Here is a 25,957-nt window from a genome sequence, read left to right on the forward strand (position 1 = left end):
TCATACTTTTAGCAATATTAATGTAACATTATAATATTTTAAAACTGTTATTAGTTCACTTTTCTGTTTGCTGTATTCATCTAAGTATTGGAGACCTTTCTAAAATAATGCTTCAACTATCCATACTTGATGAAATAAAAATTAATCATACTGAAATTTTTCCAAGGTATAAATCTTTCAAGGAAGTAGTTTTGAAGACAAAATTTATTTGCTATGAACTCCTTCCTTTCCTGATATTTATAGCACTAAATTCACTCATGTAGTAAAATATACATTACTTTTTTCTTGTCATGCTTTTCTCTCTGGTCTTTACTGTTTCTGGTGTAAAAAGGTAGCAGTATCCTCATCCCTATGTAACCATCCTTCTCACAACATTCTCCTGACACCACTCATACCATGAAACGTTCTTAGAATTTTTTTCCTCCTAATTTTTAGGAAGCTCCAAAGGAAAATGCTATGTAGTCTACTACATTGTCTATGATACTTTTCCTATTCTTAGAGGTATAAAATTTTAGATTTTTCATCCATTCATTTATAAAATTTTAGGAACAAGTTGACAGCAACCATAAATGTTTCAAAATTAGCTATTACAACTTTGCACAGTGTTATCCAACCAATGAGCTTTTACCTGAGATATGATTATTACTAATAGAATTAACCATTGCGATTTTCCAGAACCACTTATAGTGCCATGTTTGTGTGACAGATGTATGATAGTTGCATTATGGAATCTATTAATCCCATAGAGACCTTGTATAAAGAGTTTATAACTTTTGCATTACACCCAGCTGTACTCCAGCGCAGTTTACTGTTTTATGATTTTTAAAGTAAGGATTTTATCAGTAGCTGAATATTAATAAAGTTTCTAGAACTTGTTCTTTCTGAAAAGACATAAAAATAAAGTGAAGATTTACTGGGGCAATTTTGTAGCTGAATCCTTCAGTTCTAAATATAAGAGAGGGGAAAAAAGAACCTTCTAATACAGCTACAGACGAGTTTAGAGGTCCTTAAAATCCCACGTAGAATGTGATGATGATGCTTTCATATGATACTAACTACATGGAAAGAAATAAGAAAACCAATAATGCAGTCAAGAAATAATCTTTATTTGGACATTAAAGTATAGTCTAATTAGTGCAAAGACAGACAATATTCCAATGAACTGGAGAGAGGAAAGGATGTGTAAAAATGTTTGTGCTCTGCTTGGAATCAGCATTGGAAGAGTGGGGTTAGTAGAGGGAGAGGACACTTGGAGAATGACCCTAAAACTCAAATCTAGGACTGATTTTCTACTTGGGGGCCCAGATTTTGATATTTTATTTCCTCAAACCCATGAACAGTCCTAAAGAATATGATCTTACTGTAGCATCTTTTACCAAAGTTCATTCCTCCAAAAAATTGTACATTAAAGTGAAAAAGGACAAGTTCTTCAGAAATACTACATTTTTGCAATTGTTCAAATTAATTGAGGAACTTTGATCATGATCTGGCAAGATGATAAACAGCAGAAATGTCTCAGCTCCCCGAGACTTGAATTTAAAGTGAGCTCACCTCTAGTCCTTTTGATGATAGTTACAAGCTTGTACCTTTGTCCTCCTGGGTTTTCCTATCAGTAGCCCATTTCTGGTCTTACGGCACCGAGAAAACATTCATTTGACCTTAAAATTCAATAATGAGTTAAGCAGAATAAATAGCTACACAGGCCAGTCCAAGGTCGCAGAGCTTCTGTTCCAAATTTTCATGTACTTCATGCATATGCATACGCATATGCTTCAGTTTTTAGAAAGAAAGGATTATAATCAGGGTAGAAATGAATATTGGAACCCTGACATTTTGCACATTGCTCTGTGTAAAGGGAAGAGTGCAGAATCAAATTCTGGATGTCCAAATGTGCTCAGAGTACCAACATGCCTTCCTTCCTACTTAAGTATTCTCTAGGACATTGTATACACTTGACAAAAGGACTGCTGCTGAACTCAGAAAACTCCAGCAGAATGTTTGGTCTTGGTCAACAGCAAGGGTGCTGATGTTAGGTAAATCCTGGCATTAAAGCTGTGGAGGTGCTCATATCTATGTTTTCCTCATTACTGAGGGTTCACTCATATATACACTGCAGAAGAAAACAAGAAGGCAAGCGGGGCCTTATGATCAAGAAAAAAATCCAAGAAAAAAATTTAAACATAAGCACAATTAAACAAATTACAGAGTGGTTTACTTCTGAGAAAGGTAAGAATTGGCTGTGGATTTAGGAAGCACAGCCTAATTACTAACACAGATAAATGTCTTTTCTAATTGAATTGTAAGGTGGGACAAGCATATCCTGTCTCCTGAAGCAGCAAGTGTAGTTCCTGGACCTCATCTGTACCTGCCAACACCTGGCAACTTTTTAGACTCCAAATCTTTTGGCCAATTATATCGAAATTCTGGGAATTAGACCCAGCAATTTGTCTTAATGAGATCTCCAGGTGATTTTGATAAGATATCATTTGAAATATGCCTTTTACTAGAATCACAAAATCTGAATCTCTATAACATGACAAAATTCTAAATACAAGATTACTGTATCAGGATTTTTGTACTTATAATTTATAGTCACTTAAAGATACTGAATCAGGACTGGTGAGATGGCTTATCGGGTAAAGGTGCTTGCTGCCAAGCTTGACAATCACTGTTTGATTCCTAGAGCCAAAAGGGTAGAGGAAAGAACTGACACTCACAAGTTGTCCTCTGACCTCCACATGTACACCACAACACACACATGAAGTAATAAATAAATGATAAATAATAAATAAATGTAAACAAATTAAGATGCCGAATCAATGGTTCTAATGATGAATTTAGGATGCCTCCTTGTATTTATATTAAATCTATGTACCCCACTTGACTTTTTTCCTTTGAAGCTTTTATTATTTCTTTTAAAGGATTTTACTTCATATGTATATATATATGTATTTTCATTTTATGTGTATGAGTATTTTGCTGGCATGTATGTGCACCATGTGCATACAGTGCCTGTAAAAACTGGAAGAGGGCATCAGATCCCCCGGAACTAGAATTAGAGATGGTTGTAAGTTGTCATGAGGGTGCTGGGAACTGAATTTGGATTCTCTGCATGAAAGAGCAGCCAGTGCTATTAACTGCTGAGCCATCTCCCAGCCCCTAAGCTTTTATTCTTGAATGAATAGTTTTATGTATCAACGCTAATCTGTTGGAAATAAGAAATAATATTTCTTAAAATAAGCATTTGTAGCTTTCAAATTATGTATATATGCAATATTTTCAGCATCTGTTCTATTAGTAGTTGGGAAAAGAAGATGTCTAGACGCTTCTTATATTCTGTAGGCCTTATTTGCATCTTCAGTAAAATGAAGTGTTGAACATGACTTCTGAAGCTCCTCCCATTTCCTAAGAAACATGAATTACAAAATTGCTAAGTATTTTCTTTCTCTATATACTAAGCATCTTTGTTAACACTGACTCTCTGTTACTGTTTATAGTTTGAGATTTTTTTTAGCGAGCTTCTATATAAATACAGACTTTGAAAAAAAATGAATATAGTAATAGAAGTTACCTATTTTACTAAAGGTAGTAAAGGACAAAGCATATATTAGATACTATGACATATAATTATAATTTTATACCGTTACAGAATAAAGTTCAGACTCATTATGTAGTTTAATATATATATGCATATACCTACACAAATATCACTCAATTTATCAAAATACACTAGAATTTGGCTCTAATTGTGTTTCCTATTTCAATTCAGCATAGGCCTTTGGCTCTAATGAAGCTGGTTTCTCACTTTCATAGAAACACATCTTCTTTATTTCCTTCTTTTATGCTTGTCCCACATTATTTCTTTCTACCTATTACTATCATTGTCATGGTGATGCTTTGAGAGAAAAGTTTACATATTTCTTTTCATTGTTGTTGCTCAGCACCTTACAGGCTACCTGCTATGCAGATCATGTGGATTATTTCAGTATATGACATAATTAGTAGCTCCTCTATTATTGTTGCTCACTATGTGCCTAGAGCATAATAACTGCTCAATCAATGCCTGAGTGCTGCTGAGCAGATTCCTATTCTACGTGTCAAATATCCTGCTTTTACTGGTCATGGTATTAGTTATTTTTCACTTATTTTATATTTACAAATTGCTTTGATGACTATCTTAATTAAAAAATGGTCTTTAAGTCTCAGCATAAATATTTCTGTAGTCAAATTGCCAACACCCCTCAAATGCTCTTGGGGAAATGCCTTTAACATGTTACCCCTGGGTTCCATCATGTGACTCAGCATACTTTTGATGGATCCTATATAAATGAAGTGCCTAAATGGAAATTGTGTTAGATTTATGCAATCTCTACCTTCTTGCCTGATTGAGGTAACCAAGGTTGTGACGATTGTGATGACTGTGCCTGGTTTGATTGCTCTTCCTTGGAAAGTCTAATTTTCTGGCTCCGTCACAGTGCTGCTTAGGTTGCAGCCGGCCCTCTGTTCCTGCTCCCAGGCCCACCCAGCTCCCTTCTGGCACTGAAGGCAGCTGCTGCTCTGCCACCCTTCACTTCAGATAGGCATGGCTTGGAAGTGCTATCTTTAGAGGTGACGAGTTTTTGTTTGGATAGAATTATGACTAGTATAAAGCCCACACATACTAACAAGCCACAGAATGCAAAATAATTATTGAAAGCAATTTGAGAGAAAAGTGGAAAATCATCGAGTTAAAAATGATTGTTCACAAAGCTTTGTTTGTTCACAAATGGTCCCATTTTTTTCTGCTAGATTGACTAGCAGGCCTGCCTTCCTTGCTGTCAGGTAATGTAAGCACTGGTTGCACTGTTGTTCTCTTCAGTTTGTTTTGCATTTTACAATATCAAATCTTTCTGGTTTGACCAGAAAAGGTGCTGTATGTCATCTTCCAATGAGCAACCAAGGACAAATTTACATTTTGCTTACGTCTTGATTTTGCTTAGACAGGCTTTGGACCACTTCTTTTTGTCTCTCTTTGTATACATTTTCTCATATAGGAAGTAGTCTTTTCTACCTAAAAGGGGGCATATGTTCTGCCCCTGGCTTCATGATATGCATATGAAGTTTTAAAAAAAACAATACTTTTAGTTTTTTGAGAATTTCATACATGATTATTGTTTTTATATCATTTCCACCCCCTCCTCTCCCTGCTCCAACTCTTCCCACATTCCCCCATTACCTCTCAATGTTTTGACCTCTCTTTGCTTATCACTGTTATATAAACACACATATAATCCACTGAGTCTATTTAGTGGTGTTGTGTGTACACATGTTTAGGACAGACTACTCGGGATTACATAACCTATCAGGGAGAGCATACCCGGGGAAAACTGATTTTGGCTCCCTCAGCAGCCACTGATTGCTTATAACTCTTCATCTAGTGGTGAGACCCTATGAAATTTCTTCCATTCAAATTGACATGTCCACTAGTATTGTTATTATGCAGATATTCTTTAGGCAACCATACTGTTGAGATTTCATGGATGTAGCTTCCTTGTCATGCCTAGATGATACCATCTTGCAGCAGGCATCCTGATTCTGTGGCTCTTATAATCCCCTCTTCAGTGATGATCCCTAAGTCTTAGGTATAGGGATTGCATTGTAGATGTACCAACAAGGGCTGGGAACCCAATGATTACTCATTCTCTGCATTTTGACCAGTTGTAGGACTTCGTAATAGTCTCCATTTGTTGCAAAAAGAAGCTTCTTTGATTAGTGGTAAGAACTACCCTTTATCTATGGATCTGTGGTTCTCCTCTATAAGAAGAGGTCTTTGACCTCTCCAGCTATACCTCTCTGAGCATTTGGCTAAGTTTACAGCACCAGGGATGAATTCCCTCCTATTGAGCAGGCCTTAAGTCCAATTAGACAGCTGTTGATTACCCCTAAGATAAAAGTGCCACTACTGTACCAATAGAGATAGTTTGCTGCACATTCATTGTTGTGGTTCATGGGCTTTACATCTGGGGAGGACTAATGATTGCTTTTTTCTCTTGGCTGCTTATATAGCAACTTCTGGCACTATGAGAGCTAACCCTCAGGGTGGAAGCTTCCAGATCAGTTCCAGCTTAATTTCTTCTAGCCTTGTGTCTAAAGTGTGTGGTGTCTTCAGCAATAGGATCGTACCTATCAAGCTCTTGGAGGCAACCTAGGGCAATGGCAATAACCTACAGTATATATTTTCTATCCCATATATACTGACTATCTAATTGGTATATCTCATTCTAGGCTGCAAATTAGCTTTTCTTGGACTTAAATGGATAACTTCAACTTATTGTCCTCTTGCAGTTTGAATACAAAATGTCTCTGTAGGCTCGGGCGATTGAATGCTTGATCCCCAGCTAGTGACATTGTTTTGGAAGATTATAGAATCTTTATGAAGTGAAACCTCAATGAAGGAAAAGGGGCACTGGGATTGGGCCTTGAGGTTTTAGAGCATGACCTCACTTCTGGTCTACATTCTGCTTCATGACTGTTGATGCAATGTAACCAGTTGCCTCACATTCCTGCCACCATGTTTTCCCTGCTGTAATAGACTGTATCCCTTATTAACTGTAAGCCCCTGTGCCCTTCCCTTTAAGCTGATTCTTGTCAAGTATTTACTCATAATAATGAGAAGGGTAACTAATACAGAAATTTGTTACCAAGAAATTAGTTTGCTGCTATGATAAGCCTGACCATGTGGTTGTTAGACCTTTGACACTGGTTTGTGGGACGAATTTGGAAGACTTGGAACTTAGGCCTAGAAGAGTCCAAGAACACTGTAAACAGAGTTTAATGGGTCATCCTGGTGGAAGTTCAGAAGACCAGAATGCTGACAGAAATGTGGGCAGTGGAATCCCATCCAACTCATCAGGCTTCAGAAGGGAGCAAGGACTCCAGCTGGACTAGAGGCCATTCATGTCATATTCTGTCAAATAATCTGACTTTTTAAAGTTTAGGCTTCCTGCGTTCTGGGAACTTCAGAGAGGCTGAGTTCAAAAGTAAGGGGCTAAACTGTTTTGAGGAAATACAAAACAGGCATTCAGGTTGAGTCATGGTTACTGTGTATTACTCTTATTCAGGTTAGGGTTAGGGTTAGGGTTAGGGTTAGGGTTAGGGTTAGGGTTAGGGTTAGAGAGCAACAATTGGGACAGAAAGATAATGAAAAAGTACAGTTGGTCAGGAAAGAAGTGAGTGTCAAGTTACACACAAGGCTGTTTCTGATAAGGTAGCTAGAATCATTAGAGACTAGCACCATTAAAAAGAAACCTTGTGCTGTGCACGGGGACACTAGGAAACCTACTTTGAAGGCAAGACTTCACTCACTGAAGGCTCCATCTTGGTGAAAATGCAAATTCATTTGAAAGACTAGAGCCTAATCTGAGAATGCTGCTGAAAGTGTTTCCACCTCATAAACAGGAAGTTTTCTCAGGGTCAGGACACAAAAACTGGTACAGCTGTCTTCTAAGAGGGCAAGACCACATCTGGAGTTGGCAGAGGAACTTTGCCACATCATCTGTGTGATAGTGGTTTATAGGCATGGAAGATGTAAGAGGGATCATGGTGCCTTGTCATAAGTTTCCTGGAGGCCACTGAGGCCAGACAGTGTGTTGCAGGGTTGGAGTCATGGCAAGGAGGCCCTGATAGGCCATCACAGCTGTGATGGTAAAGGCTAAGTTATGATAAAACTCTCACAATATTGGACATGCCAACCACAGAATGTCTGCTGAGGAAAGCAGCATCAGGGAGTGGATCTGGGCCAAGACAGGCTGTGTAGGCCATGGGCTGAAGAACTGGAGAGGTGGGACCACCTAAGCCCTTTGGAGGCCAGATGATTCCATCATGAGTTTCAGGTGCTAAACATGAGGCTATAGGATTTGGTTTTTGTCCTCCTAGGGTTTAGTTTTGCTTTGGTATGTTATTAGCTTGCTATGCCCCCATTCCTCCACAGTAGAATGGGAATGATTATCTGTGCCATTGCATGTTGAAAGTGTTTATCTTGCCTTTTGATGGCACAGGGGCTCATAATTAAGAGATTACCTTGAGTCTTTTTGAACAGTACTGGTACTGTTAAAGACTATGGGGACTTGTGAAGTTGGAATGAATGCATTTTGGGTTATAAGATAACCATGAGCCTATGGGATATGGGATGTAATGCTGTGCTTTGAATGTGAAATGTCCACCATAGACTCTTGTTTTAGAACATGTGGTTCCTAGCTGGTAACACTGATTTGGAACACAGTGGAACCTTTAGTATAGAGAGCCTCAGTGGAAGAAATAGGTCGTTGGGCACAGGCCTTGAGGCTTTATAGCACAGTCTCACTTCTGGTTTGTTCTCTGCTTCCTGACTGCATGTGCAAGTAACCAGGGGCTTCAGGTTTCTGCTGCTATGCCTCCCCCACCATTAAACAGTAAGCCCAGATAAACCCTCTTAAGTTTATTCTTGTCAGGTTCTTAGTCACTGCAATGAGGAAAGTAACTAATACACTACTCACACTGAATTACTACTGCCAAATGACAAGGGTATAAATGGGCTTTGAAAGAAACAAACTCCGTGTAAAACAGGAGAAAGAGAATAAAATTAGACCTTGGCTGCAAGAGGATATAATTAGCCCTACAGAGTATAAATACACAATAAGGTGTGTAGTCCCTGGGCCTCTCCATTATTCCTCAGCATGGGCTGGAGGCATTACAGCTAAAGTATCCTCAAAGGGGCCTGCCTTGGCAAGCAGGTTGGGAAAGTGCTGCAAGTGAACTGAGACTTGCCTTTACAGTGTATTACATATTATGTTGTATTACATATCATAGGTTAGCCAGCTGAAGAAGCTTTTGAGAACACTTTGTCACCTTAAATAATAAGAAATATGCCATAGAACATTAGCTAGTGAAGGATGCAAGTGGAGGGTCAAGGTTTGAATATAGAGGACCCATGATTGGCCTTGCCTGCTTGAAAATGGCAGCAGTCGAGGCCATATCTCTCTAGCAACTGATTCAGGTCAGTTGAACTAAGCTGAGTTTTTGCAGCTGGTTTAGGTTTAGCTGGTTAAACCTAGTTAGGCCATACCACCTGTGCTAAGATAGAGGGAAACAAGGAGCCTTCAGCCATTCCCATTTTCTCTCCTCCGTTCCCAGGTAGACAGAAAAACTAAACTAAAATAAGACATTTTCACACAATAGCCATAAGAGTATCTTAATTTCAAAGCTGTATAGTTTTAAAATGCTATATATGAAGAAATGCATATGTGAATATAGTATTTTCACCCATTGCAGAAGGTTAGAATATTGGCATTTCAAAGAAATCTGAAGCACGAAACAAAGTCGAAGAGACATCTGATTGAAATCGTCCATTTCTTCCTTCATGGGGCAAATGGCAAATCTCTCCCTCTCTTTTGTCTCTCTGTCTCTCTCTGTGCATAGTCATGTAGATACATGTGGTCGAGGTAGGGTGTCTCCCATTACCACTCCCCATCTTATTTTTTTGAGATAGGGTCTCTCACTGAACCTGGAGAACAGCTGTTGGCTAGGTCAGCTGACACATGGGCACTGTGGATCTGTCTCCTCCCCTCAGCATTGGGTTTACAGAACAATGTGGTGCTTCCTGGCTTGTACATGGGTGCTAGGGATCTGAACTCAGGTCCTCATGCTTGTGCAGGTACTTATAAGTCATCTCCCTTAGTCCTGAACCTGTGTTTTGATGCATATAAAAAGATATCTTTTGTGTTTTTCCAAGTCTCTAGAGCAATGGTTCTCAAAATGTGGTCTCCAGATCAGCATAATCAGCACCACCTGCAATTTGTTAGAAATGTAAATTTGTGTGCCCTCTTTATTCCAGATCTCCAGAATCAGAATCTCTGGGGGTAAGACCCATGATTGACATTCTTAGCATGCCCTCCAGGTGACGCTGGTGTAGTTTGAGAGCTACTGTGAATATGTGCTCTATCCCCTCCCAGGAGAGCATTCCAGGGAACAAGCTTTACAACAACCAAACTGATTGCATTGCCCATACTTTTGTTCTTGTAAAATTTAGGTTATTTTCCAATGTGGTTGGAAGTTTACCATGTTTTATTTTGAATGACATGAAGGAGATTGTTGTTAGCATTTAAATTACTTTGTGTTATGAGACTTTCATTAATTATTTATGTTCTTAGTAGCCAAGGCTTTCTTAAAAGGACCTGTGCTAGCATTAATAAATGCAAGCAAAGTGGAAAGTCCCAAGGTTAATGAGATAATAAAACATTAGCTGTGTTTCTTCTTCATTGTAAAACGGAGATCCATCAGGTTCACTTTGCATACTTTACATTTGTCTTTCCAGGAAGAACAAAGTATGCTAGCCATGGATGATGAGGGCACAGTACAACTCCCACTGGAGGGACACTACAGGTAAAATGCGCATTTAAAAAACATTAATTTGAGTCATGGAGCTCATTGATATATATTCTCCTTAAGAATTTAATACCATGTGGCTGTCTTGAGTTTATGTTAGAAATGAAAAAAAATCCAAAACCAAGATATAAATTATAAATTCTATACAGTAAATTCTGCCAAAATTAGCTCTGTGACTATATAAAAGGAACATAAAATGCTGTGGGGCAGAGAATGTTGTCTGAAGTCTTTTCATGTTTTATAATGTACACGAAAGATCACTTTCATATTCTCAGAAGCTACTACCTGGACATAGGTCACCATTAACTTCTAGTATAAATCAGGTCAACATTTAACAAGTTGACTGTAGAAAAATATTTTTACTCTGGGAATTTTCCACTAACAAAAGGCACTTCCAAAAAGAGAATTATTATTTTTTTTTTTAGTTTAGGGATTAGTCATATCTGTCATTTTAGAAAATACTCATGCAGGTTTATGAAATATACCAACCTTCTCATATACAAAGACAGCAAAAAAGCAAATTTTTATAATTTATAACAAACGCTTTTATTAAGCATTTGGCCAGGGCCTCTCGCTCCTGCTCTTTTCTTTCCACTTGGCCTCCCTTTCTTTTCTGCTCCCTCCCTCTCCTCCACTCTAGTTTGTCTTCTTCCTTCCCTTCCTTCTCCAAATAGTTTAGTTTGAATAATTTTCTTATAAGAGCCTATTTTAAGTACTATTTAGTACCCAATTTCATAGTTTCAGGGTTCTCAGGCTATGCCATTAATAAGTAAAGAAATTCTTTGTGAGGGAGAGATTTGTCATAACATTTAAAAAACAAAGTAGGAAAAGAACCTGTTGGATATTCAGAATCTTACTCTAAAATCTTATTCCCCCAACAGTGTAGTCATAATTCATTCTCTCTCTCTCTCTCTCTCTCTCTCTCTCTCTCTCTCTCTCTCTCTCATTTAAAATTCTAGTGACTGTGTTTGAATCTGTGTATTTTTGTGTGTGTTCTAAGGTATCTAGTTTTATCATGTCGCACTCGCAAACTGATCCATTGACTGAGTTTGAATCAGTGTATTCTTATGTGTGTTCTAAGGAATCTAGTTTCATGAAGTGCCACTCCCAAAAGGACTGCAAGGTTAAATAAGTTTGAAAAATGTTCCATACTGCATTCAAATTTGTAAATTCACAGTGTACTTTGGCATATGAAATAATAAAAATGATACTAGCCTTTTTAAAAAGTTTAATTTTGTTTAATTCAGAATTTTCTAAACCTTTTTGTTCACAAACTGTCACATAATATCATGAAATACATATTTTCCACATGGTGCTTTCTTGGAAGTTAGTTGATCTCATGCTCTAAGTTTCTAGGAAATTACATTTTCAAGAAGGCTAGAGGAATTAAAGACACAGTTTCAAATTGAGCAACACTAAGTCCTAGTGCTTTGTTCATCTTAGATATTGGCTCTCTAGTCTTCTTATGAACAACCACAAATGTAATTCACACGAGGCATCCTAGGATCTCTGTAGATGTGACTGTGTGCATAGTAAAGTATCTTTACCATGTATAGTAAAAAAGCCTCCTGTTTTCTCAGTTACTAAAATTTTCACTTGGTCTATGATCAGTTGCTGCTTCCATGTGATCATGTTTCTAGCCTTGGGAGGTTTTGAAGCATCATAAATGTTACCTGTAGCTAGTATCACTTTAAACAATAAAATCAGAACAAAACAAACAAACACAGAAAAGCACCAGGCACAATACCTAATACCGTAGGCTCCCCAGCTGCATGGGAAAAGCTCTGTTAAATGCACATACTGCATTTACTTGTTCAACAAATAATATTGAGTGAGTACAATATGTCTAGTTCTAGCTGGCTTCTGAAGGTACAGCAGTTAGCCAATGACCTAGAACTCTTTTGTCATGAGAATTTAAGTCAAATAGAGGTCAAGAACAGGGAACAGAAATATGAATAGCTGTTATAGTATTGTAGATGATAAAGCACAATGAATTGAAAAAGCAAACAAGAAATGGGATGGTATAAGGGGAAGAAACAACAATTAAAATAATGTAGTCATCATAGGCCTGCATGAGAAGGTCAAATTTGAATTAAATAAGAGGTCCTAACCATACGGAGAAGCACAATGTGCAGAGGGAGGATCTAGGCCAAGGTCCTGAGGCAGTGGGAAGCTGCTTAGACTTTTCAAATGCAGTCTGTAGACTACTGGACTGTGGTGGAAGAACAGTAAGCAGAGGTAAGAGGAAGATGGCAAGAGGTGAGGCCAGAGGCTGAGGGAGGCACAGAGTTTCTCAGGCCTGTGAGAGAGTTGAAGCCACTACAGGACCTCAGGAGATGATGGTGGGGATCTACCGTGTTGCAAGTGCTAGAGGTGCAAGAAAATGATCAATGCACACACACACACACATGTGCACATAGAATCTGATCTCTGTGATCTGGGATGAATTCAGAAAATTGTAGCCCAAATCTGTATCTATATAACTAGAATCTTTTCTTTAGAGTTTTAAAGATGCTTTTTAATCATTGAGAAAGGTTCAATGCTTTGCAATTTAAAATTATTAAATATAAAATATATAATAAACAAAACTTTAAACAAAATAAACACAAGGGATTATTTAACCTTAAATGGAAATTCAGCATATGTTAGAGCACATTCTGAATCATGGGCACATTATTCTAAATTAAATAGGCCGGTAACAAAAAAGACAAATATTGTATGATCCAACTTATATGAGGCACTTAAAATAGTCAAAACCATAGAGACAGAGAGTGTAGCAGTGGTTGCCAGGGGCTGGGCTGACGGGGAAGTGGAGAGTTACTGTTTAATGGATATGGAATTTTAGTTTTACAAGATGAAAAGAAATCTGGAGACAGATGGTAGTAATGGGCTATGTATTGTGAAAGTTTTAATAGCTCTTAATTGCACATTTAAAAATGGTTAAGATGGCAAATTTTGTTAAATGTATTTTATCACAAAAAATTTCACATAGTCATAAAACTGTTCTCTATTTAGCTTCTCTTATTGAATGCTTCATTACTTATTTATTGTTCATTATTTCATTTTGGGTAAACTCCGATCTAGAGATGATCCATCTGTGATCAACATTTCTGATGAAATGTCAAAGACTGCCATGTGGAGGAACCTCCTGATTACTGCTGATAACTCAAAAGATAAGGAGTCAAGCTTTCCTTCTAAAAGGTTTGAATTTTAAAATAACGAGGTTATACTAAGTCCAATGATCTTATGACATAAATTCACTAGCAAAAGAAACTATTGGTTTCCATCAAATTTAGTTCTAAAATCTTTCAGAAAATTCCTTTGAAAGGAGGTAGAAATGACAATTTTTATAAAATGTTTCTCAGTATCTCCCTTTCAAATTAAAATTCACTCCAAAACTATCACAGTGGGGGGGAAATGGAACTATTAATGAGTCCCAGTGCATGATGTTTTTGCACATTCATTTTGGCCCACTCTGTCTTTCTCTCTCTGTATGATTTCACTGTATTTTTCTCATCACATACTTCCCAGGAGCCCTGTAGATGCCTGGACACATTTCCCACTCTCTATTTCCTTTTTTTGAAAGTGATTTGGTACATGCAATGGTGACTTTACATTTAGATTATTTCTAGTCTCCTGTTTCCAAGCCCCTGAAACTTTTCTTTAATCTTACCCTGAAACTTTCACCTCTGAAAACTCTATCTATTCTTATATGTCTCTCTGTAAACATGCAAAAAACTCCTGTAGCTGTGGTAGTGATTTTAAATGCATGCCGAGGAAAGATTGTATCTTTAAATATTAGGTCATCCTGGGATTTTCAGTTGAATTTCCAGAATATAAATGAGTTCAAACCATATCATTCAGTCATCTTAGATTCTAATCTGAAGAATAAAAACTTGTGATACACTAGTATCTCTTCTTGTAAAAGAGTGGTTGAGGCTATTGGGATGGTGTTATAATGATTGTTTATTTATTTTTATAACCTTAAATTAACTTTTTCTACTTAATTTTTATATTACATTTTTGTCATAAGCTCCCCTTCTTAATCACTCTAGAAGCTGATTCCCCAAAGGTAAGAGCTTCTCCTCAAACCTACTCCCTGGTTGCATTTCCTTATGTTAAATGGTGTCTTCTGGAAGCCTGGTCAGCCTATGTCATCTGTGTGAGTTTTGGGGAGGCAAAAGACCTAAAGAGTCTTGGGCTACAATCCAATATCAGACTGAATTTTATGGCATTCTTACAACTACTCCATTCTTTAAGGGAGCCTGAAACTTGAAGAAAGATTTTTCCCTCTTTAATGTATACAAATGCATCATATATAAAACAATAGACCTCATAGGACTATAATTAGTAAGTAACAGCATCAAATTTCTAGATTGAAAAAAGAAAATTGTCCCTTAAATTAAGTATTTCCAAAACTTGGAGTTCTATTCATGTTACCATGATTCATCCAAACTTGTAAGCTTCAGGAAATCTAATTGGAACCATAGGCTAGAGAAAGAGATTTCGTTAGAATTGGGGAATCTGTATCTTACTGCTAGTTTTTGTCACCCCAAAATGGCATGCTGCTTCAGTGTCATCTCTAAACCAAGCAGAATGAACAAGACCATAAGCATCTTCACTCCAGAAGCTGGGGGTAGTCCCTCCCTCCCTCCCTCCGTCCCTCCGTCCCTCCGTCCCTCCCTCTGTCCCTCCCTCCCTCTCTCCCTTCCTCCCTCCTTCCCAACCTCCCAACCTCCTTCCCTTGTCCTCTCTTTCCATTGCCTGACTTTGATTCCTCTAATTAACTCTCTCTAAAGCCCTCTGATTGCCTGACTCTAAATTCCTCCAAAACTTATACCAAAAGAGGTTAATATAAGTTTCTTAATAGGCTCTCTCCAAGATTTTTGGACGATGTTTTTGAACAGGGCTTCAAAACCATGTATTTCCTTGCTTGGGTCAAGTAGCAGTGTTGCTTCATTCTAAAACATGATGTAGCTTTCTTTCTGCCAAACCCCTGCACTAGTCCCATGAAATCATCCTTGCAGTAATTCTGCCTTTTGCTAAAACTCCTGAAAGAAAATCAGAGTAATGAGAAGGGGAGGGACTTGAGTCCTTGAAAATGTGTGCTTATGACCCTTTCACAGTAAAATCTACCATTTCTCTGATTTCTTTTAAAATATGGAATCGAGATTGGTGGGCTCAAAATAAAATGCCAGCCATGGGAAATATGTGGAGAATTTTCTTTCTGAATTTCATGGATCCATACTCCAAACCCTTCCTGTTTTTCTTGGTGTTAAGAAAAGGTTTTATGATTTGATACTTTATGTGCTTCTCAAAGTAAATAGTAAAGTCAAATGATGCCCATTACCAGATAAGCATACTTGTCTAAAAAATATTTGTATTACTTATTTCAGGAGTAGATTGATTCTAGTGAATATGGTAATGTGCTTGAAATGAGTTTGGTTCTAAATAGAAATAGACTATCATTCATATATTGGCATAATCATGTGTTTCTTGGTTTTTGAATATATATTCCCACTAATCTAAACTTCAAACCATTATGGAATGAAAGTTTAATCCCAGCTTTCTTTGCATGTAAGTATGTATGTATGTATTTTTTTAAATAATCTCATTCTGTAGCCCAGGCTGGCCTTAATCTGGTGATCCTCCTGATTGTGCCTAGTACTTTCTCCATTTATTGATGTTATGTCATCTATACCTGTCCACATTAAAAATATACATTGCTTTGTGGTTAATGTATTTCATTTTCATAACAGTGCAAACTCTGAAAAGAAAGTAGTGGCTTCCAGAAATACTAAAACCATCCATATTAGCAGTAGCAATAACTTTCCCTTTAGTATCTGTTGAAGGCATTGAAATATGACAGAAGAGCTCAGAAATTCGCTGTTAGAGCATTCACTTGTCAAAAGGGGCCTAAAGATCAGGTTACTGGGATCCGTATCTTTTGCCACCTCAACCAGCTCTGTGCAGCCTTTGATCCACTCTGTCAACCCCAGTTATTTTCCGTTTGTCCTTTCTATAGTATATTTCATGAAGCCTGAACACCTGTACAAATCAGGTTTAGAACAGCAGTTCTTTTCTCAGTTGTTTAATTTGCATTTTGTTTTCAGAAATATTTTACCTAGCTTCACTAGAAGTAGAAACTAGGAGTTGATGACAAATTCTTCTTTATCTGTAGGGAGTTCACTTTGATCCTGGTTTAACAGTCATCTACACACATATGACAAGCTCCTCCATGGCTTCTTATATGGTTTGGTAGAAATAGGTCTCGTTACAAACAGTTACAGTACCATCAGTGAGTGACTGCTTAGTTTGATAAAATGGACACCTAGGATAACTTTTCTTGCAATGGTCCCTCTAAGTGATAGGAAAAAGAGCCTTTAGTTCTGCTTCAGTGGCAAAAGCTAAGCTCTGGGACTCCCTTCTTGCTCCTCTCTTCGTCCCTCCCCTACACTCCCCATGTCCTTCTCTTATCCTGAATTCTACATCTTTGCTGTGATTGCCCAGGAGGGCTTTCTCACAACCACTTGGTAAATATTATTCCTTAGAATAATTTAGTGCCATTGGAGGGTAACATCTTATAGATTTCTTAGTAGCATGACAGTAGTGGGTTACCTTTTCTTCTTCCTTGAAAGGTTACTTCCGTATAGTTTAAGTAGCAATTCCTTAAGGGCAAGAAGAGTTTTGTCTATCTTGTATTCCTAGGTCTTCCAAGAATGTTTGTTTTTATAATAACTAATATTATACGTGTCATATATGTTTGTAAGAATGAAAGCATAAAACTGATTAGTATCTAGAAAAATGAATGTAACCGGAAACTGAGAAAGATTTTGAGAGAGAGAGAGAGGAGGGAGGGAGGGAGGGAGGGAGAGAGAGAGAGAGAGAGAGAGAGAGCTGTACAATTGGAAAATCCAAACAGAATTTTCACAGTGCTCTTGAGCTCTTCTGTCTCTTCATTTGCTAAACTGAATATGATTCTCAAACTAATTTGAATGCAGGTAATGCAATCACTTAATAAGTTATTACTTTATAACAAAAATTCCACCAATATAATCAATGCAGATCAGGAGAAAGCTGATATGTGGGTCTAGTTGACATTATAAACCTCTCTCTCTCTCTCTCTCTCTCTCTCTCTCTCTCTCTCATCTCTTCATTGCTTGGCAAGTAATGTGCCATGGAGAAGTCATTTATCAAAATGTTATGTGATACCAAATTATTGCACACATAGGAATTATGTATGAGTAGATGCTACTGTGTCTGTCCCCACAATCTCCTATAGATAAAATATATCATTCTATTGTCCAAAAAACAGAGTCCATTGGAAGCAGGAATATCAGAATCAGTATTCTAGAATTGAGCTACAAGAAGACTCAGAGGCCTTCTGGCCCCAAATTCAATTTCATGATGAAGAAATCTAGTTTAGTGAGATTAAATAACTGGTCATAGGACACACACCTCATTCTTAATTTTTAGAAGCTGAACACAGATCCTCCATCTCCATTTCCATCTCCATCGCCCCCATTCTGTCCTGTTGCATTGGCTTGTTTGGGAGAAGAGATGGGAGACAGGTAAAGCACAAGGACAAGTTAATTTGGAAAGCAGGGCAGCAGACATTTGTCATATAAAAGAAACTTAAAGTAGAAGAAAATGAGTCACAGATAGAGGAGTTAAAAATACAGAGTTAAGGCTCTCAACACATCATGTGCACACTGTCATCTCTTCTCATGGAAGGAGAAAAGAAAAGAGAAAAAAGTTGCTTTGCTCTGACCTGTAAGGAGTATGTGCTGAGAAGTGTGGCAGGCATAAACCCGGGTGCCATAGACACTCGCTCACACCAGCTCTCAGTGCTGGCAGCGTGCCACAGATGGCAGAAGCTCCGGCACTTCTTACCTGATGGTGCCGGGTGGTGGTGACAACTGAGAAGGGCTGTTTCTAGCTTGAATTGGAGGAAAAACAATTTTAAAAACACACTCTTAGAATATGTCTAAGTTATTGACCACTTGAAAGATGCACAGGAAGCCCTGTAGAAATACAGGGCTTGGTTCCTTATCACCCAGAGAGCATTTGTAAAACCAAGGATGCTACCACCTTCAACTATTTCATAAATGTACATTAAAGGCTGAAATTAACAGTAAACAGTCTGTTGATTCTTCCAGTTCAGGGTTTTAGAAGCTGGGTGTGTGTTGTTCTTTATGGCAGAAATGGGAGGTGCACAAAGAGTCCTCCAACCTAGAGGGATCTGCCAAGTGCTGGAAGTCCTGAGGAATGAGAATTTTGCCATTCTGGAAGCATACACTCTCAGTCAAAGTTTCCTATGTGAGCCCATTTTTTAAAATTTTCTGTGAAAACTTCAATTTGAGAATATAAAAAGTACATAATGAAAAAATTTGCAAGAAACTCAACAAAATGGTAGAGTTACATTTCCTGCACGATTATTGGTAAAGCTGACTATAAGATGAGGTTAAACTGAAGCTTTGAGGAGCAAGTTTATTCTAGAAGGAGATGAAGTATCATTCCTGTGATGTGCACTCTGAGGATTTGTTTGTAAAGGTAGCACAGGTGTGCAGAGGGACTGTATGGGGTCACCCATCCTCCAGACCAGGAAAGATGTGTCTGCCTTACTCAACCAAGGCATCATCCTCACCAAAGATCAAGATACAGTCCAGGAACAAAGGAAAAGCCATTTGCAGAAGAGCCTGGAGGTTCTGACTGTAATTTTCTAGCGTTAGTGCTATCTTAAGGTGGAGCATGACTGGCAGTTTCAACAATCATCAATGATTCGTTTTCCCAGACAAGGTCCATGGTATTAATCTTGCATGCTTTATGAACTGTTTTGGAAGTCTTTTTTGTTTCTCAGTGCCTGTTTTTTAAAATTTCCCCCTCTCTGTAGTTCTTGGTTTCTAGCTCACTGAGTACACAGGATTTTAATTGTTGTTGTCTATCTCTGCCTTGCAGCATGAGAGAGCAATGCCTAAGAGCTCTTGTATTGTTTGGGGTTGATAGGCTTCATGTCATGTCTGAGCAAATAAACCTTGTAGCAACCAAGCTGGATTACAGTAGTAAATTTCTTCCTTTTTTCCCTTTGTAGCACTGAAAGCCGAAAAGAGAAGAAAGCTGACTCAGGGAAAGGTGTTGACAGGGAGACTTGTCTATGACTTGATCTTCAATTTATTTTTTACATATATATGAGAAGAGTGTCACAATTATTAATAAAACTGCTTTGATCATGTGTTGTAAATCCTGTTTCTCATCCCAAATCTACCTTCATACTGTAAGTAGTGCAATACTCATTTCATTTCTGTGTTTAACCTTCTGAGCAGTGTGAAACCCTTGTGTGCAGATTCAGTAGCTCATGCAAGTATGCATGTGTTACTGCAGTATGTTAGGCATTTGTAAACATGGGATTCTCATTGTCAGCTTTATGAGAGCAATAGCTTTTTTGAAGAAATAAATTGTATTTAACTGGTGTGTATGTTCCTACCTTAGTGATCTGAAGATGTCTGATCATTTCACTCAGAAGAATTTTAAAAGGTAGTCTTACTTCTTTTTATTTTTTGTAGCTTAGCATTAGTGACTTATTTCAAAAGACCCAAATCAAAAAGTTATATTGAAGGCATTTTTAATAATTATTGATTTAATATGATACATTTAATACTTAAGAATTTATATCTGGCACTTAAAGTCATTGAAATAAATATAGAGAGACCTGTTCACACCTTATTTTAAAAAATCACATTGCTGTGAGTCAAGTAGTATTTGCTTAAAATGTAAGTTGTGACCACATGATCAAATGCTAGGCTTGTACGAAATACTTTAGAGAAATTTGTAACAGTTTTGTGGACTTTTTCATTTAAAATTTTATCAGAAATGTGCTATTGAATTTTTTTTTGCCATTGACAGCAATTGGTTCCAAAATACACTTACCACTACATACTATGGAATACCACATGGTAAACCATTGTACATGAAATTCCATTCCTGTACAGTTATTCTGCTGCCAGTGGTCATGTGCTGCTTATTCCAGTCCTGAATCATGTTATCATGTTAGATCAACAGGTCCCCAATTATATTTTTTTCTGCAAAGCTCTTTTCTACATTTTAATTAAGTGCATGTTGTGGAAAAACAATCTTTGAAATAAAATTTTCAGATTCTGTTTGAGAAGGTTATGTACATATTTGAGTCTGGATGAAATAATCCATCGTTACTAAGATTATGCACGAAGAAGGAAGTGAAGGATTTTTAAGCGTTACTAAATATAGATTTCACTTCATTTTAGATGAATGTGAGTTAATAAAAACTAAATCTCATAGAGTTCTTACTTCCTAAGAATTATCAGTGACCATCAATCTTATAATCTATCAATGTCCAATTTTAGAATAGTTAAGAGCCACGTGGCTTTTATGAACTATTAATTGCGTACGCTGTGTAAATGCACATAATGATTGGAAAAAATTCCTCTTTGTTATTAAGCTAATGAGGGTTAAAAACCAACAAAGCCCACATTAACTTTAACATTTTGATATCGTTTCAAAAACAGTTTCCTCACAGTTCTTTCGGGAGCTCTTTTTTATTAAATATGATCCAAATTATGAAAAGAATTTGCAGTTAATAAAGTTTGTATTTATACATGGCAAAGAAAAATATAGAAACTTTCTGTTGCAAATGTGCTACATTTGTTTATGTTGTAATACTGATATTCCATCTTGAACAGTCTTATTGTTTTATGATTTAGCAAGTCAGTCCCCAAAGCAGTCTTGTAGTGTTTTACTATATTAATATCTGTCCTGTTAAAATGATCCAGTGAATTAACTCCTTCACATAATCATTAATGTGAATAAGCAATCATTCAACAAAATTATGTATTTCTGAGTATTTTTATAGCAATTTTGTTCTTGTGTGAATTTTAATGCTATCTCTATGTTAATCTTAATATTTTGAAATCACATAAAATATAAGAAAAAAATGTAGTATTATATATTTACTCCTAATTTCAGATTCCTGGTCAAAATTGCTGACTATCCTGAATGTAACTTATTGCAACATTTAAGTAATGTGTAAATGTGACTAGGATATTGTGTTTTTCAAAACTAAAAAATGTTATGTGGAAATAAATATTTATCCTAACTAATTTTCTTGCATATTTCAAACGTGTGCAATGTGTCTTGTCTTTGTTTTTCCTTCATATTAAACAATATGAAGGTAGAGCACTGATTATATAAACATAATATTTAAATTAAGATATCCCCACAGTTAAGAAACAGTGGTGATGTAAACATTTCAAGAAGATTCAAGCAACTTGACTTTATGAACAGAATATAATGAGAAGTATATAAGGGTGTCTATCCTCCTTATCCCAAAGAACACGGTGCAAAAGACTTTATTTTTGTTACTGAAATAAATCCTCATTAGTAGGATTCCCCATTATTAAAGCTCCTTAACTCCTGTTTTTAACCCACATGAGGAAAGCAGCCCCTAAAATGTGTCTCCTCCTTATTTGTTATAAAGGTCAAATGGAACCACGATTCTTTTGTAGCCATCTGGCAGTGTGTTGTGCAGATAATTGCATTCTGAACTCTAACCTGATAGTATTTCTCTTGACTAGTAAGTTTATTTTGTTATCGCTACTACTTAACAACATACACATTTTTCTTAACTATAACCTGAATGCTTCCTGGTGTGATTCAGGCTCATAGCCTGATAGGAACATTCCACTGATGACGTCTACATCTTTCAGGATTTCTCATGTCTTAAAAGTGTGACTTATGTTGTTTCTTATCCTCACCAAACATCTTCTGCTTCTGTCTAACTAGAGCTTCTTTACTCCTGAGCATTTGCCTATTTAATTATCATTGAAAGAGTACCCTCTAATTTTTCAATATGCTCATCTTGTATATTCATATAATAAAATAAAATGACAGCTGGATATAGTGCCATACACCTATGGGAGGCTAAGGCAGGAGGTCTGCAATGAGTCTGAAGGCAGCCTGGCTACATAGTGGGTTCAAGGTCAGCTTTGTCTGAATACAACAAGACCCTGTCTTGGAAAAAAAAGTAGAGGACAACCATTTCAAAGTTTTATGAAAGTAATATAGCTGGTCTCTAATTATTTTGAGAGTGGGCCAGTAGTCGGTAGCCAAGAATGTCTGATGATGCTTTACTAGCGACATTTAGATGTTTGGCTACTCTTTTCTGATAAACATATTTTATTTATTATTTTTATTTTATGTGTATGAGTGTATTGCGTGCATGTGCGGAAGTGAACCTGTGTCGTGCAGTGCCCACAGAGGTCAGAAGAGGGTGTCAGCTCCCCTGGAACTGGAGTTGCAGATGGTTGTTAGCTGCCATGTGCGTACTGAGAACAGATCCTCAGTCCTCTGTAAGAGCAGCCAATGCCCTGAACTGATGAGGTATCTTTTCAGTCCCCATGTTGTTTGGCTACTCTTGAAGCCTTTCACCCTCATGTATTCTTTCTGTGCACTGAGCTTTGTATCTAGGTACTTTTCTTTTTGGGTGAGGACTCATAGTCTTCTGTCAAGTGGCCTCATTCCTCCATTTGTTTATAAGCTTCTTGAAGGCAGTAGTAGTGTTTTAGCCCTCCTTTGTAGCTCTCCAGAGCCCAGTTCTATGTTCTGATGTTTACCCACCCAGCAAAAATTATTATAGAAGCGTAAGTAATGTGTGTCAAAAGACAATGTCGCTCAGCTCAAGAATAGTTAAAGATCTAAGTAGAATTTTAAAAATGTTCAGTAGAGAACAACAGTGCATATTTGACTACATAGGTCCAGCACATATGGACATGGAAGCTTAAGGCAACAAGTCATGCAATGTATGAACTCACGAAGTTGGGAAAAGCTGCTAGGCACTGTGAGTAGGAGGAAAGAAAAGCTGAAAGATGTCAGGCACCACATATATGTAAATCTTCTCAGTCATGAAACCATTCTGAGGTAGGAAATTATAAATTTTTTTCAAACTCAACTGAAGTTCAGTTCAAAGATTCTGGATAATTCTGCTTGGACACTGTGTTTGTCAAAGAGCTGATTACCTAACTGCTGCACATCTGGCCTCACCTGAACAGTACTGTATTTTAAGGAAAAGGTAAGAAGGGATTTTGTTTCTCCCTAATAGGGTATTCACCTTGGTTCATGGAACCAGAATCAGGGTGAGTGACACTTCTCAATACTCTATACTTACTTTATCAGTCATTTCTCTGTAATTAACAACAGAGCAAAACTTACCCAGTGGAAAAAAAAATTTGGCTCACAATTCACAAAATCATGACTTTGGATAGGAACAGCATAAAGAAATATAGTAAGTGCCCCCAAATCTTCATGTCTTATATCTGAGACTCAACAATCACAGTTCAAAAATATTTTGAAGATAATTTTGCCTGTATTCAACATGCATACACTTCTCCTCTTGTAATTTCAGCATAGCAATGTAGCATTTACATTGGGCTCAGTGTTAGAATAATCTACAGATTGTCTAACATGTGCAGAAGATTATGCCTCAGTTTATGTATATATTATGCCATTTCACAGAGATATTTGAGTATCCTTGGATTTTGGTATGTATATCTGCAGGAGGAATCTAGAACCAATTTCCTGTGGATATCAAAAGATGGGTGTAATTAAGGATTTTGGTTGATGAATTATCACACATTCCAGTAACTTGATGCATGTTTTTAAAATAATTTCACAAGCTTGGAGAATTTATTCAGAAAGGCTATATAGAATAAGAACTTTGTTGATATTTAAAATCTATAAGCCACCAAAGACATACCTTTCTCAATAGCAGAAAAAAATCTCTCTCTTTTTATTAATTTGAGTTTTTGGGCTTAAGTGTTAATATTGTTAAAGAAAAGTGGCATGCAGAAAGATGATAAATCCCTACTGTGCTTCACACTGGTCTTATTAATTCTACACTCTGAGATGGTTTTATGGGGTAGCCAGTGATGTTATACTTTATAACCCACATTTGTGTCTCATTTACAACCATCTGTATCCAAAAGACATCTTGAATATATACTTCAGGTCACTCAGGATGTATGTGAAAATATTTTTTGGACACTACTGAAATAACTGTCACAAAATTGGCACAACAAAGTTATCTTACTTTACAAAAAAGTGCTTGTGTTTTGGTATGGTTTTTCACTTAGAATTGATTGAATCTTAGATATTATACAAATCTAGTAGTCTTATCAATCAGTATTCTCACTTCAACTTAGAGGAAATGCAGCAAGTGAGTTCCAAGAGGTGGAACTGCTCATACTCTGTGAATGAGAAGGGAAACAAAATAATCCATAATCTAGCAGACCCTGGGGTAATCACCCGTCTCTGAGTCTTCAGTAGCACATTTATTTAAGTAGGCATTTCGGTGCCTACTTAAGAAATCGTGAAGATAATCTTTTAGCATGGTTTCCAGAGCAAAAATGTTTAAAGGCATAGATTTTAAGTAATTTTCTAAAGACACAAAGAACTTAAAAACAAATCTTGCATCCATAGATAAAATGTGAAACATTTCTCCCTTTAGCCCATGTGACCCTAGGCACTGGTTCACTCTAAAGGATTGTTTGTGAAAGGAGTCTTAGTCACCACAAGCTTGTAGAGGTTGTGTGTGGCCATGAGAGAGAAGTCCGCAAATCTAAGTGGTATTATTAGTTCTTATGTATTTCAAAATTACCCTTAAGTTTATCTCTAATTTGTATATTTTTCCTTATATAATTTGTAACTTTTATTGAAGAATAAAACTTATCCTATGAGAGTCAAATTAAAACTTTGAACTCCATTTGAAACCCTCATTGCCTGAAAAATATGTGATGTGACTTTGTTTTTATTACTTGAGGCTCTAGAAAAGAAACAACATATTTAGAAATAAAAGGAACAAAGTATTAATGGTTTTGATATTATATACATATTAGGTAATATTCTATATAGGAGTTATTAATACAAAATCTGGCTTATTCTATAATGTAGTATTGATTAATAAATTCATAAGGGATGATTTCCTTTTAATTTTCTCTTATGATTTAATGCTGTCAAGCTTGGAACCTGTATCACTGCTCTTCCTTGATATAGAACTTCAAGGACTGGGCCTGCTACTCATGATGATGGAGCTATGTTCAGAAATAATATTATGACAAGAAACAAGTTTTGAGTGCTGCTATGCTTCCAATGGATGAATAGGGCTTTAGGGTAGAAAAAGGGTGAAATGAATCAATGGCATGCTCTGCAGATAGAGTTGAAGCTGAGTCTCACAATTCCCTGTCCATTTTATGTGTGACTCACCATTCTCATGTTGAATTGATAGACTGCTTTCATTTCTTCCACTTTTAGATTTTTTATGCTATAGCTCACCCTGTACAGACATTATCACAGATAATTTTGTCTAGCAAATGCTCTGAAAGCAACGCCTTTAATCCCAGCACTTGGGAGGCAGAGGCAGGAGGATCTCTGTGAGTTCAAGGCCTGCCTGGTCTACATAGTGAGTTCCAGGACAGCTGGGGCTACTGGGAGACTCTGTCTCAAAAAGACCAAAAAAAAAAGAGATATATTG

General features: G+C 37.0%; 1 protein-coding gene across 1 annotated transcript in view; it reads left to right on the forward strand.

The window, feature by feature from the left end:
- Slc4a10 (solute carrier family 4 member 10) overlaps nt 1-19,559 on the forward strand; it is a gene marked incomplete in the record, with an annotated part of 363,623 nt that extends 344,064 nt beyond the window's left edge. Inside the window, 3 exon segments of the mRNA XM_008845753.2 lie at nt 10,331-10,398; nt 13,486-13,602; nt 19,493-19,559. Coding sequence (XP_008843975.1) covers nt 10,331-10,398; nt 13,486-13,602; nt 19,493-19,559 — 252 coding nt within the window.
- Between the last annotated feature and the right edge of the window lie 6,398 nt (nt 19,560-25,957).

The sequence above is a fragment of the Nannospalax galili genome, unplaced genomic scaffold (genome assembly GCF_000622305.1).
Source record: "Nannospalax galili isolate Female #2095 unplaced genomic scaffold, S.galili_v1.0 scaffold540, whole genome shotgun sequence".
NCBI lineage: Eukaryota > Metazoa > Chordata > Mammalia > Rodentia > Spalacidae > Nannospalax > Nannospalax galili.